The sequence below is a fragment of the Acanthopagrus latus genome, chromosome 4 (genome assembly GCF_904848185.1).
Source record: "Acanthopagrus latus isolate v.2019 chromosome 4, fAcaLat1.1, whole genome shotgun sequence".
NCBI lineage: Eukaryota > Metazoa > Chordata > Actinopteri > Spariformes > Sparidae > Acanthopagrus > Acanthopagrus latus.
In genome coordinates, this window is record NC_051042.1 from 21,150,691 (window position 1) to 21,163,893 (window position 13,203).

Here is a 13,203-nt window from a genome sequence, read left to right on the forward strand (position 1 = left end):
ATAATGATAATGGGGAAAAGCTGACTAGTTTGCTTCTGGCCCGGTTTTGCCCGGCTCTTCCTTTGTAGTCTGCAGACTCGATACTCTACGTGCACAACAGTGAAGAGATACTAACTACTAACTTGACACCAGCACCACCTGTGCCGGGTAGTCAAATGGGCAATGCATAGATAGATTGATGTGAGTGTGGGTATCCCCATAAAATGACACTGACAAGACTGGCACACAGTATCCCTGCAAACCTGTTTCATGGAGGAATACAAACATTTGGTTTGGCAAAGAAACTGTTGAGTAGCTCCAAGAAGACTTGGACGCACACGCATCTGAATGATTTATCACCACACTGGATCCTGCCTCCTTCGCAAGCAATAAATTGGTATCCAAGCGTTATGATACAGATATGTATTCTATGTGTTTGTTTGGTTTCACAGGCAAAGGTGGGATGATGTCGCCGATCTAAATATATCCTGTTTCGTTACGTGATATCTTCAAGTGAGGTGACCTCATTTCGTTAAAAAAGTGGCTCCATTTTTACATTTCTGGGAAAGCATCATATGACCCTGGTGTCCCTCCATAAACATACAACATATAGGCCAGATATTTCAATATATTGCTGGATGGACATACAAAAAAAATCGGAAAATACATCTTGCATATTGGATTAAAATTGATTAAACTGCTTTTATTAACCAACACAGAACAAACTATTAAAATAAAACCCTAATGAACAGGAAGTAAGATGAAAATAACCGTCTGAAAATTAATGAACATGCTTTCAAAACCCTAATATGTCCAGAGGCAGCCTATTTACAGCCCATGCGCTTATATATAGTTCAAAGAGATGAGTCATTTTTATGTGCATTACTTTCTTTGTGACATGGGGGTGACCCGAGTTAATGATTTGCGTGCAATTCTTCCCATCAATCCCTGTCAAGTCCTCCTGCACACCAGCTGCATACCATTACTGAGATGGCTCACATTGTGGACGCATGAGGTAATGAGAGCAGCTTGGTTGAGTATACTGCACACGTACTAAAAATCCAGCCCTGGTTGAAACCACAGGTGGTGCTCAGTGCTGTTTTTGTGCATGATGGAGAAGACACAGGTCAGCATCGACTATATAGCCGTACAAGTACCCGATCCTGCTGTCAATGAGGTGTTATAACAACCTTACATCCTTGTATGGATTTCTATGGAAGAGCACAGGTGTTTCCAATACACGGTCCAAATGTTGTAGATCTAATTTACACTAAATTAGGATGGTGACAGGTAATGATATGTTCTAATGGTGTAGCAATATAGAAGAACTTCAAACTCTAGCCTTGATTATGAGTTTTAATGGTGGACAGTTACATTCAATAAAAATGGTGTTTCGTGATTTAAGAGGTGAATCATCAATTGGAATGTAAAACTGAAATTAATGACACACAAAAGACAAAGAAAGTGTAAGTTGAAAATGTATAAAATTGTTAGAGGACACTGTAAATACAAAGCATATTGTGCAGGGAGCCTTAATGACAGAAAGATATAGGTCCTTCTGTGTTACCTATTCCTTCAGTCATGGCATAGCCATTCCTTTGCCACATTTAGAAAATGTCTTTCATGGTTACCTAATGCTCCTTGTGACACTGTGACAAGGTGAACCACAACCCATACATCATACAACTGCAATGCTACACATGTGTAGCACGAGTGTGCGTCACACAGCTGATTTTCTTTCAAAAGAGAAAATATGCGGATAATTAAAATTTGGATCAGTTTAAAGCTACCAAAAGCAATAAAAATTATGAATGATTTGTCGTTTTAATTAAGTGGTGAATAATTAGTTGCTCTTAACTTGATAAAGATGCTTGTGACAGCTTCACCGTTGATTTAAGATATATAATCAACAGGTTCTACAGCGGGACGTCGTCATGGACTCTGCATGATGATCCGTAGAAATCCAGTGAAAGAGCAGGTGCAGCCTCCTGACTCTGTGAACATCCTGCACTGAATACAAGTGGCTGTCTCTTCGTCTTCTCCTCTGGTCACGACCTTTAGATGCCTGCATGAGTTGAACCATAAAATAAATTGCATTGCTAATAAATAAAGCTTGACAGTCACTGCCATTTCAAAGAGTATATGTTTTCACTGCGGTCCCTCAGCATGAGACATTACCTAATTAGAGCTATTCTCACCAGAGTGAGTGTTTTTCGGACGACAAGTGACACATGCAACAAAAGTCTCGTTATTGAGCACGAAGAGTGAAACTGGAACAAGTTGAAAAACAGTGTGACAAACAGGGCACTTTGAGGAGGTGTTGAAAGATGAGTTAGTAGCGAGCGCTGCTGGAGGTGGTGTCATGCAGATGCCTGTCCCCATCGATGCATTGGAAAAGTGACATCAACATCAACAGTGAAAATGGCTCATTGATGACCAGGGGAGGGCTACACTGTATATAAAGGAGAGAACCGTCCTCGCACCAAAGACTGATCAACAAGTTTGACTTTCTTTGCCGCACTGTTTAGGTGCCATCTCAACAAAAGCTGCGATTCTTTCTCCTGGATATACGGACAGAAACACTGGTAAGAATCGCATGATGGCAGATCAGTTTGTATTTGTACAACTGGTAATGACAGAGAGAATATTGTGAGAAAGTGTTAAATTGGGAGGCAGTGAAATAAGTTTTCTAACCCATATTTGACTTCATTTGTTTCAGTTAGTCAACATGCTTTCTTTGAGGCACTTGGAAACATTGATCCTGATACTTTTCCTCATCGGTCTAAACACAGAGGCTAAACCATTAAGGTAAAAATTCTGTTTTTAATTTGGGAAAAGTGAAAAAAAGTAATCAAATGATAACAATTCACTTGCCTGTGCTGACAGTTGTATTTTCTATTTCCACAGAAAGAGAAGCATTAGTGAGGTGCAGCTCATGCACAACGTTCGGGAACACAAACAAGTGGGAGACAGACAGGACTGGCTGCAGGAAAGGTTAAAGGACATTATTGTTCCCAGCACCAAACCACAACATGGACAATCGCAGAATATCAATAATGTTTTCCCAAATGATGTGCTCGGATCGAACTCATGGAAGAGCTGAATGTCTGCGCTCCTGTATGAAACATCTGAGGATCCGACGGTGAAACTAATTTTTCTAGCTGTTTTGCTTCCGTATGTTTGTATGTCTTTTTCATTGTTAATTTATTTTGTTTATTTATTTATTGAAGCTTTTACTTATTCTTTTGTTTTGTTTTACTTCCATCTTATCTATTTTTTTTTTTTTTACTTTTATGTTCCAAAATTTAAATTATCCTTCATTCAACCAATTTGTTTACATTCTTTGGCAATGTCTAACAATAGGACTAAAGTCAAGATCTCAGGCCATCATATGGAAGAAGAACTAGGCTTTTGAAAATATTTTTTAAAGGACCAGTATGTAGGACTTAGTAGGATCGGGCAGTGAGGTTGTTTGGTTTGTTCGTTCTGTGTTACTGGAACATGATTGTGCAACATGGACAACTCTGTGGAAGAGGAAATGCTCCTTGTAGTTATAGAAGACTAATTTAAAGGTGACAAAATCACAAATATTCTTAATACATATTAGTTAATTAATTATTATCATATATTATTATAATATTATCTTAAACACTATATTCAATTTCTGCCTGTAGATCACTGAGATCCTGCACACTGGTCATTTTATAAGGTAAACGTTATCTAATACTCTCCTGCTTCGACTACAGGAGTCAAAATTCACTATTTTAAAATATTTTTTTTACTGTATATTGTAACATGTAAATAAGGACCAACTCAACAGCTAGTCTTACATATTGTTTCACTTGCACAACATCCTTTCAAAGTTACTAAGAGGGACAGGAATGACTTGACGGCATTCTAGTTTTAACAGCAATGATCTTTTTTTTTTGCTTGCGCCTGTCAGGTTGTCCTCTCTTCTTCTGATCCTGCAAATGTCACTAAATTATTTCTACAAAACCTCTTCTGAATAAATCTCTGTTGGAACTCGCTCTTTTCTGATAATCCTGTAGTTTGTTTATCCACAACGCTGAGAGCAGCTGACCTCTCCTGTTTTCCTGTGACCCTTCATAAGCCGAAAAAAGTAAAAGTGAGATGTTTACTGAGTCGAGATATTGTGCATGATACGCATTATCTTGAATTGAATCACATATTAGCAACTTGCATCATTTCAGCATTTCACAACGTTTCTGAGTAAATAAATCAAAATGATTGTGATGTCGCAAAAAGTAATCTTTAACATTTCCTCCCATTCACATAATCTGTGTCTCTAAGAAAATGTCTGAGAAAACATCCAGGGTCTGATGATGCCATAGTTGAAACTGATTTAATAAATGGCATTTTTCCCCTTTCATATCCTATATACTGTTTAATGATAAAGTATAGCCATTTACTTGATTCCAGTTCCGGCGTAATAAATGTTTAATCTGATCTGATTTTCCTTGTACATCAATCAAATATCGCGGATAAGATGTCTGAATTGTTCTGCATTACTTTTAATAATTTTCTTTTTCTAACCTTTGCATGTCCCTACCTTATACAACAGGCTTTCTTGCCTTCCTTAAAATAAAGACAATGATATTAGATATTAGCAGAGCTTTCTCTCTCCACTCTGATTCTCTTGAACAAACTCTTAACTGAAATTACAGAAGCTCTACTGATTTACTCCTCCCTGTCTGACAATTGTCCAGAAACTTATTTGGTGGAATTTTTTTTACATAGTTTAGACAGGATTACTATAATTGTAAATAGAAACCTTAATGCCATATTTTCTATGCAAAGGGGATGTGGCACAGAATGTAGTTATGGTGCTCTCAACATCAAATATAATGCAATTATGTCAATTTTTGCAGAAAAGTTTCCTCACACCTTCTATAAAGCCTATCACTGCTTAGCAATTATGCCTTCCTGGACATCCAGAGAGGTCTGTCCTCTTCTGTCCCCTGACGGCCTGCCGTTTGTGAGCTGCTCTGGTCTCCCAGGTATGTCTTTAAGGGCTTGGCCTGGTTCATCTGCCAGCTATTCACCAGGTCTTTCAGTAACTTATATTGGTCCAACAAGCCTATTACTGGACTCACAATATCTGTTACTCCATATTAGTGGCTTCTATGCATGAAATCCCTCTTCAAAGTTTTTAAATATTGTTTGTAAAGAAATATTTGTATATTTATGTCTCAAATCATAGGAAAGACAGGTGTTTAAAAGCAAGAGAAACATTATGGGAAGATAATGCTTGGTTTGTTTTCAGATTCCAACATTTTCTCAGAATAAAAGCAAAGCAAATCTAAATTTTCCTTGCAACTGCTGTTTTCCACAATGAATATAAAACCACTAGACATGATGAAGACCTTTAGCTTCAGCAGCTTTTGCATCCTCACAAAAAGCATATGACCAAATATCGCGAGACTTGCCGGGGTCTGTCAGCTCTCGATTTCCTTTTTAGGAAAAAGTTAAACTGGTTCTACCATCTGTTAGAAACACGTCAGCTTCATTCAAAAGATTTTCATTTTTAAATTAAATCCATTTTTTGGACAAAGATAACGAAATTAGCGAATTTGGCAAGAGATTTTATTTCCATCTTCGTGTCTGCGTCAGCACGTCAAGCCACTAACGGTTGTCACGTTGGACGTCAGCAGGGTGAGTGTTTTGAAAGGAGATGCTGGTTAGCTGCTGAGCTATTGGGATTACACTACAGCGGAAAACGTAGCTAACTGGGTAGCTATTCTGTTTTATATTTTGCCATATTTGTCTAGAACATGACAGCTTTCATGTCAGGACTGTTGGGAAAACTTCAGTTGCCAAACAGCTGTCTCAGAATATTATAATAATAGTGTTATATCGTACCGCTAGCAACGCCAGCTAATGTTAGCTGGCTTGGTATGCTAACACGGGATACTAGCTAACATAATCGCAGGCTGACTCAGTCTGAAAGCAACATTGACAAGACATTGTTCTGTAATCATCAGATATTCCATTTACATGAAAACCGCGGCCACCCATCGTCGTTTACATACAAGTCGACAGCACACCTAACGTTAAAGTCCCTGACAAACTATTTTGGTAACATTAGCTGATAGCAGTTAGCCCGCGATGTGCTAACTTAGGTGCTAGATCGAACTGACTTGTTGATTTCGCCATTAGCCAGATTATGAACGGTGAAAGATCCAGACCGGACTCCCCTCTGTACGGGTGATGGCAGCGAGTCTGCAGTCATATGACAGTAACTCCAGTGACACCGAAAACTGGGAACGAAAAGCAACAAGCCGACCCCGCAAACTCTGCAAGCATTCGAGGTGAGCCAGCTGAAGATCTGTCAGACATCATGGGAAAGATCTATAGCAGCAATTTAGTGTCACTCACTGTCAAAACAGTACTGATGCTGGATTATAGATTGGCCACGCATTAGTTATTTAAATCTTGGAATCGTTACATGAGACAATAAGGCATAAAAGTCGAAATTGTTAGGTATTGCTCAAAGCTGTTTCAGCTAGATCAGATGGTATCCAGAACATCTGTTTATCACGTCTGTATGTTGTGTATGGGCTCTGTTTTATATAAGATGAAAAGACGGACCTTTACTGTACACGTAAACATGTTTGTAAAGATAATTTCAAAGCAACAAATACATGAGACCATACTATGATTTAGGAATAAAACAAGATACATAGTGACACAAAATTAATTTACCTCCTGAAATACCACTGACCGTAGGAGGACATTATTGGTAATGTCATAGACCAATTGGTATGACTGCTTTAATATAATACTGATTCAAAATTCTCCATTGTCCCAAAACAGACATCCCCACTTGGGTATATTATTTATGCATTTATGATCAATATGGAATTATCATGTCTGATACTAATTAATAGAAATCAAGGAAACAATATTTATGACCTATATTTATTTGCCGTATTTATTCGCTTCTCTATACTTTATCACCCCTACATTTATTTGCTACATTTAGTTATTTCTTACTTTGTAGATTCAGATTTTTCAGTGCTGATAGGCTATAAATTATGAGATGTTACTAATCAGATAGTGTGGACATTGTGTGCGAGTATGCTGTGTCAGAGGCAAAGTAGCTAATTTTTTAAATGAGTTTATTTTATAACCGATATTGAAAATTAGAAAATGTTGTTTAATGGACCAATAATCAACCAGGGCCATTAATCGGTCTACCATGTAGTATTTACTGCAGTAGTAGTATAATAGTACTGTACTCTGTAGTAATTATCAGATGCGGCTGTTTAAAGTGAACTTCATACGGACATCATGCTTGAGAATTATACATGGCATGATAGAATATTCAATCCATACTTCCCTCCCCACCTCACAATAATGATAGCATAATGATTCAGGCAATTCTGTGATGGCAGTATATTTCAAAACTATTATTTGCAATATGTCATAATATCTGTGCAACTAATGACAGCATTAGTCTACAACATGGAAATGTAGATTTTGAAAAGTACATCATGGCTCAGCGTCTTTGACACAAACAGTATAATAGATTAAAATAGGCAGCATGAGCTGAGACTTGTCAATTTGGTCTGATCCCAATCAGACCCCCATATCACCTGCCTATTACCTCTACCCTTTCTCCCTTTTGTTGAAATTATTAAGGTGTAATCTGATGTTTTCTGTCAGTAAGCAAATTTGACCTGCCAGAAACAAATATTAAATGGAGAGTTGCGAAGTTCACTGTCTTATGTCTTCGGGCACATTTGCAATATTTCTACGCCTGAGTTTAGGTGTACGTCTGTAACTGCCTACAAGGTTTGATATGAACACACAAGAAGTGTTTTAAAGGCTCAGGCAGTTCTGGTTTGGTTTTTGCTGCATTCTGAATGTGTGTGTGTGTGTGTGTTGTAATTACAGAATGTGGCAGGTCTGGTTGTTATGTGTAAGGCCTCACATGTAAGCTTGTTGAAGTGAATGTTCCCTTTATATGTTTTGTGTGAACAAGTAATTTAATAAGGTTAATACTTCCCTAAATGAAAATGACTAGTGATGTTAGTGATATCTTGTTTTTGTTTTTTTGTTTTTTTTCATTTGATTCTGTTAACAATTGTACAATGATCTTAACATTGTTAACAAGCGCTCTGAGATTGTGTGTACAATATCTGTACAGCTCTGGAGTCTGTCCACCTGGAATGTGTGTGCCAGTGTGTTATAACTTCACAGCAATGGAATAAAAATATCTTAGTGGCCCTTAGAAAGAGAGACGATTGCTAAGTATGCTTTTGTCTTGTAAAGCAGCAGCCAGGCCCGAGCATCTCGAGTGGAGGCCGAACAGAGGAAGATGAGCCTGCATGGTGCCAGTGGAGGCTGTGAACGCTCACGTGACCGCCGCCGCTCCAGCGATCGCTCCAGGGACTCCTCACACGAGAGAGAAGGCCAGCTCACCCCCTGCATTCGCAACGTCACCTCACCCACCCGCCAGCACAACAGTGGTGAGTGTGCATGGAAAGAATAGAGGGCTTATATGGATGTCATGTAAGGTCCACAGCTCTAGGCAGCTACTGTTGAGAACAGCTGACTGCATTTATCAACTTACATTTCAGAAATGGTTTATGTCTCTGCTGTTTTAGACTGTAAATGGAACAAGTCAGCACTAATCCACCTGTTTGCTTTTAAGCCGAGCTAAGTAGTTTGCTCGTCTGGATGTAAGACATGTTCTGAGTGTGGCCTTTTCCAGTCTGGTTGTTTTAGATCACCATAGATCAAATGGATGCCAAAGATGGTAGCAAGATGCTCAATAATGCTTCACATGAATACCAAAGAAAATGTCAATCATTCAGTCGTTATTTTTTTTCTGATGGGATGTCGTACTGCCCGTCTGTCTGTAGACCGTGAACGAGATGGTGGCTCATCATCGAGGCCTAATAGTCCTCGGCCTCAGAGAGTTTCTCCGAGTGGCTCCAGCAGCAGCGGGGTGGTGAGCAGCCGCAACAGCAGCCTGTCCAGCACTGAAGGCACATTCAAGAGCTTGGGAGTTGGAGAAATGGTTTTTGTCTATGAGAATCCCAAGGAGGGGGGAGCGAGTGCCACCATCGGAAACCGAAACATTCGGACCTCAGAAAGAGTCACTTTGATTGTTGACAACACACGCTTCGTAGTTGATCCTTCCATCTTCACTGCACAACCCAACACAATGTTGGGCAGGTACTATTATTTGTCTTTTCTGATTATAGCCACATCAACTTAAAGTCTTTTAATAATCACTAACCTATACATTAAATGACTGTGCATAGAAATGTATAAATGTTGGATTTTCATTGTCTCTCTTTCAAAGATTAAACCAAAACATCTTTATTTCAGAATGTTCGGATCTGGAAGAGAACATAATTTCACACGACCCAACGAGAAGGGGGAGTACGAGGTGGCTGAGGGCATTAGCTCAACAGTTTTTCGCGCAATTCTGGTCAGTTTCTCTTTTTATATTAATGACACAAACTACTTTAAAGCCGCCAAAAACTCTTTACATTAAGCATCACCCCTCTTTGGAGGTGTCAAAAAAAGATGAGCATTATAACCTTCATAAAGAAGGGATCCATAGCAGGGCTGTTTTGTGATGCCTGCATGACATTTAGCTTTGGACATCTAAGAGACTGACTACTGATTGTGGTTGTACTGATGTGTAAAGTGCTTGACAAGCTTAAATAATCAACCTTAATTGTTATTGGCTAATTATAAAAACATTTATTGGTAAAAGGTTAAAGTTAGCATTAAAACTACCAACTGTAGAGCTGGCTTTAAAATATGGTGGTTTGGCAGAGTAGTAATTTTATAATTTTTAAACATGGTGTACTCTCCAGAGAGAGAGATCTGAGACAGCACAATGTTTGATCAGACCTGTCAGGCGCACTGGAGCATCCAGTGAAAATGTTTATCCTTTGACAGGTTTTTGGGAGCTTGTGCAACCAAAATAGTTGTCCTGGAACCCTGATACTGCATATTAACAGTCAAAAAACTTTGGTCTTATTTCCTGGCTGACTGCATGATACCCATGGCCTTCTGACAATCACCTTGTAACTGTTTGACATATTGAGTAATTAATGTGTTTTGTAACAAGTCTCACCTGCTGAACTGCTGAACTAGATGGCAAAATGTGATACTGAAGTAAGATACGGTTACATAGTGGGATTTTATGATCATTTATTGAAAACTTCAAGTGCTTGTTTAGTCCAGACTCTTAATTTTTAAAAGTATTTCTTAATGTTATGATCAGTGGATTAACACAGTGTTTGAAATGACTACCTTCTATGTGATTTCTCTGTAATTGACAGGATTACTACAAATCTGGGATAATCCGCTGTCCTGATGGAATCTCCATCCCTGAGTTGCGGGAGGCGTGTGACTATCTATGCATTTCCTTCGACTACAGCACCATCAAATGCAGAGACCTCAGTGAGTATTACCTCTGGGCCACTGAAGCGTATAGTGTTATCCATTAACAGTGGCAGTTAGAGTCAGCACGGACAAAAAAATGCCTTATCACTTTCAGCCTCTATAACTTAACAGAAAACAAAATATGGCAAGCAGAAAAGACGGCACATAGTGTTTAGAATTTATTGTATTATAGGTTGAAATATTTATTCATATAGTCTAAAGCTTTGCACAAGTTTCAACTCTTGGTGGACAGTTTTAAGAGGTTCACGTCTTTGAGCTGACCATCTCAGTTTCCTTTCCTCTCAGGTGCCCTGATGCACGAGCTGTCCAATGACGGAGCTCGGCGACAATTTGAGTTTTACCTGGAGGAAATGGTTCTGCCTTTGATGGTGGCCAGCGCCCAGAGCGGGGAGAGGGAATGTCACATTGTAGTCCTCACTGATGATGATGTGGTTGACTGGGATGAAGAATATCCACCACAAATGGGAGAAGAGTATTCGCAGAGTGAGTACACGCTAGTACAGAATAGAGATGCACAGGTCTGCACATACACAAAAGACAGATATGTGATTAATAAATGCTGTTTTGGTTTGTTCTCTTTGCAGTCATCTACAGCACAAAACTGTACAGATTTTTCAAGTATATTGAGAACCGAGATGTTGCCAAATCAGTCTTAAAGGAGAGAGGATTAAAGAAAATAAGACTGGGCATTGAAGGTAAGTTGAAGCTTCTAATGATAAATATAGGTGTTTTAATCTGTCCTGTCAGACGAGTGAGCTTCTAGTGAAATGCTTATTATTCAGACAAGTCACAGATTGAGATGCTGAAAGGAAACCTCTGACTCAGAAATCAATCTAGTGGTTTCATTAATAGCACTGCAGAATACTACATTGAAAGTAGTGTTTATTTTGGGCAGCAAGGCTTTCATGAGACGACTGTCATCCAGTATGAAGGCAAAGGGAAGATGCATTAAAGACAGATATGGCTTTTACAGATTGGGTATGGCAGGAAAAATGTTAATATGCTTTAAAAAAAAAAAGCATCAGTTCTTTAGAGTCTGACCCCAAATGGATGAAAGTGGTACATGAGGAGTCAAACATCCACATTAGTGATGTTGAATAAAAAAATAAATCTTGTTTCACAAGTGTGCTACTTGAAGATGCTAGTCTTAATGGACAGAAGTAGTCACAACTTTATCAAATTTGTAAATATAGAAAATGTTGAGACATCCAATTCGGTTTCATGTATTGCAATATTTAAGGCATATAGTTATTTCCCCTAGTAAGTGTGTGTGTGTGCGTGTGTGTGTGTGTGTGTGATAGAGATTGTGTTATATTGGATAAAAATGTCTAAAGATAATGCTTTAATCTTTCCGTATTAAATGTAATATGTTTCTGCTGATCGGTTAACAGGTGAAAATGACAAGTGAACTGATTGAAAAGTGATTTTATTTTCTTTGATTTGGAGTTACCAACCAGATCAAAATAAATGGAAACTGAAAAGTGTTGTCACAGTGAAAATATAAATCAGAACTTCTAAGCACTGAACTGTCTGTAGTATATTGAGCACTTCTCCTACTGTTCAATCAGCCCTTGTCCCATGATTCTGGTGTTTTTGTGTTTGAGTGAATAAGGCTCGGTAACAAACTGTTAATGACTTGTCTACACTGTTCCTTCACAGGCTATCCCACATATAAAGAGAAAGTCAAAAAACGGCCAGGAGGTCGTCCAGAGGTCATTTACAACTACGTCCAGAGGCCCTTCATCCGCATGTCCTGGGAAAAGGAAGAGGGTAAAAGTCGCCATGTGGACTTCCAGTGTGTTAAGTCAAAGTCCATTACCAACCTGGCGGCGGCAGCGGCTGACATCCCCCAGGACCAGCTGGTGGTAATGCACCCTGGCCCCCAAGTGGATGAACTGGACATCCTGCCTAATCACCCACCCAGTGGGAATCACTACAGCAACAACTACTCCAATGAGCCTGACCCTGATGCACCTTCACCTGCTGTCTGAGGACCACACAAGTCCCCTTTACAATGCCTCTGCCTCTCTCCGCCTCCCCTAGTCCTCCTCCCAGCATGCTGCAGCATGGAGCGCCAGGGGCACCATAACCATATTGCCTTGACACCTCCTTTGCAGCCTTAGAGCCTCAAGAATCTGGTTGACTGTAGAGAATGAAAATGAAGGACATAAGACTGGGGGAAAAAAGTGTTCACTATTATTTTGATTTTGTTTTTTACTTGACCAAAGGAATTTATTTTTCTGTTTGGGGGGGATCAGTAAAACACTTATTATTATTATTATTATTATTATTGTTATCATTATTAACATTATTATTTGCAATGTTATTGTACCTTAATTTGATGGGTTTGGCTGAGCACTTGTGGTGTCACTGTTTTCTCACAGGTTTTATTTCACCGATTAGTTTGATTTTTGATTCTCTCGGGTGGCCTAACTACTAAATGTGCTTTTGGGGGAAGGAGACAAGAAAATGGAGAAAATCTGACTTTATGATCATGGAGTAAATCAGTCATCACCGCCTAGTGTCAGAACTTCTCTCAGATGTCTTTGAATCTTGTAATTGGATATGTAGTCATTGGCTGGATCGAATATGTGATGTTATGCTCCTCCCGCAAGATATTAAGCAGAGCACAGGCTGTTGTGATCAGAATCTTTTTGTGCAAAGCTTGAAATTGTTGTTTAAAAATAAAACCTCAAATCATCAAATAAAGACATCAAAAGAACATGTTTATTTATTTGATCCTTGATTGTTTGGTGACTAGTCTGTGACAGG

The 13,203-nt window shown here is 38.9% G+C and overlaps 1 protein-coding gene across 6 annotated transcripts; it reads left to right on the plus strand.

The window, feature by feature from the left end:
* Positions 1-5,453: 5,453 nt before the first annotated feature.
* btbd10b (BTB (POZ) domain containing 10b) lies at positions 5,454-13,153 on the plus strand. 6 transcript variants are annotated; one of them, XM_037095831.1, is made up of 9 exons: positions 5,454-5,730; positions 6,157-6,308; positions 8,275-8,471; positions 8,868-9,183; positions 9,340-9,442; positions 10,308-10,428; positions 10,717-10,914; positions 11,016-11,126; positions 12,091-13,153. In XM_037095831.1, the coding sequence occupies exons 2-9, from the start codon at positions 6,208-6,210 to the stop codon at positions 12,420-12,422; spliced, it is 1,479 nt and encodes a 492-aa protein (XP_036951726.1). In that variant the 5' UTR covers positions 5,454-5,730; positions 6,157-6,207; the 3' UTR covers positions 12,423-13,153. The 6 variants fall into 6 exon arrangements, with proteins under 6 accessions (XP_036951726.1, XP_036951727.1, XP_036951730.1 ...); XM_037095832.1 differs by having other exon boundaries at positions 5,454-5,652; XM_037095833.1 differs by having other exon boundaries at positions 5,455-5,730; positions 8,278-8,471.
* Positions 13,154-13,203: the final 50 nt, after the last annotated feature.

Excerpts from the sequence above, each read along its gene's own strand:
- btbd10b (XM_037095831.1), top strand. The coding sequence starts at position 6,208 with ATGGCAGCGAGTCTGCAGTCATATGACAGTAACTCCAGTGACACCGAA. Across the intron at positions 9,443-10,307 it reads CAGTTTTTCGCGCAATTCTG|GATTACTACAAATCTGGGAT; the intron begins GTCAGTTTCTCT and ends TGTAATTGACAG. Across the intron at positions 10,429-10,716 it reads CATCAAATGCAGAGACCTCA|GTGCCCTGATGCACGAGCTG; the intron begins GTGAGTATTACC and ends CTTTCCTCTCAG.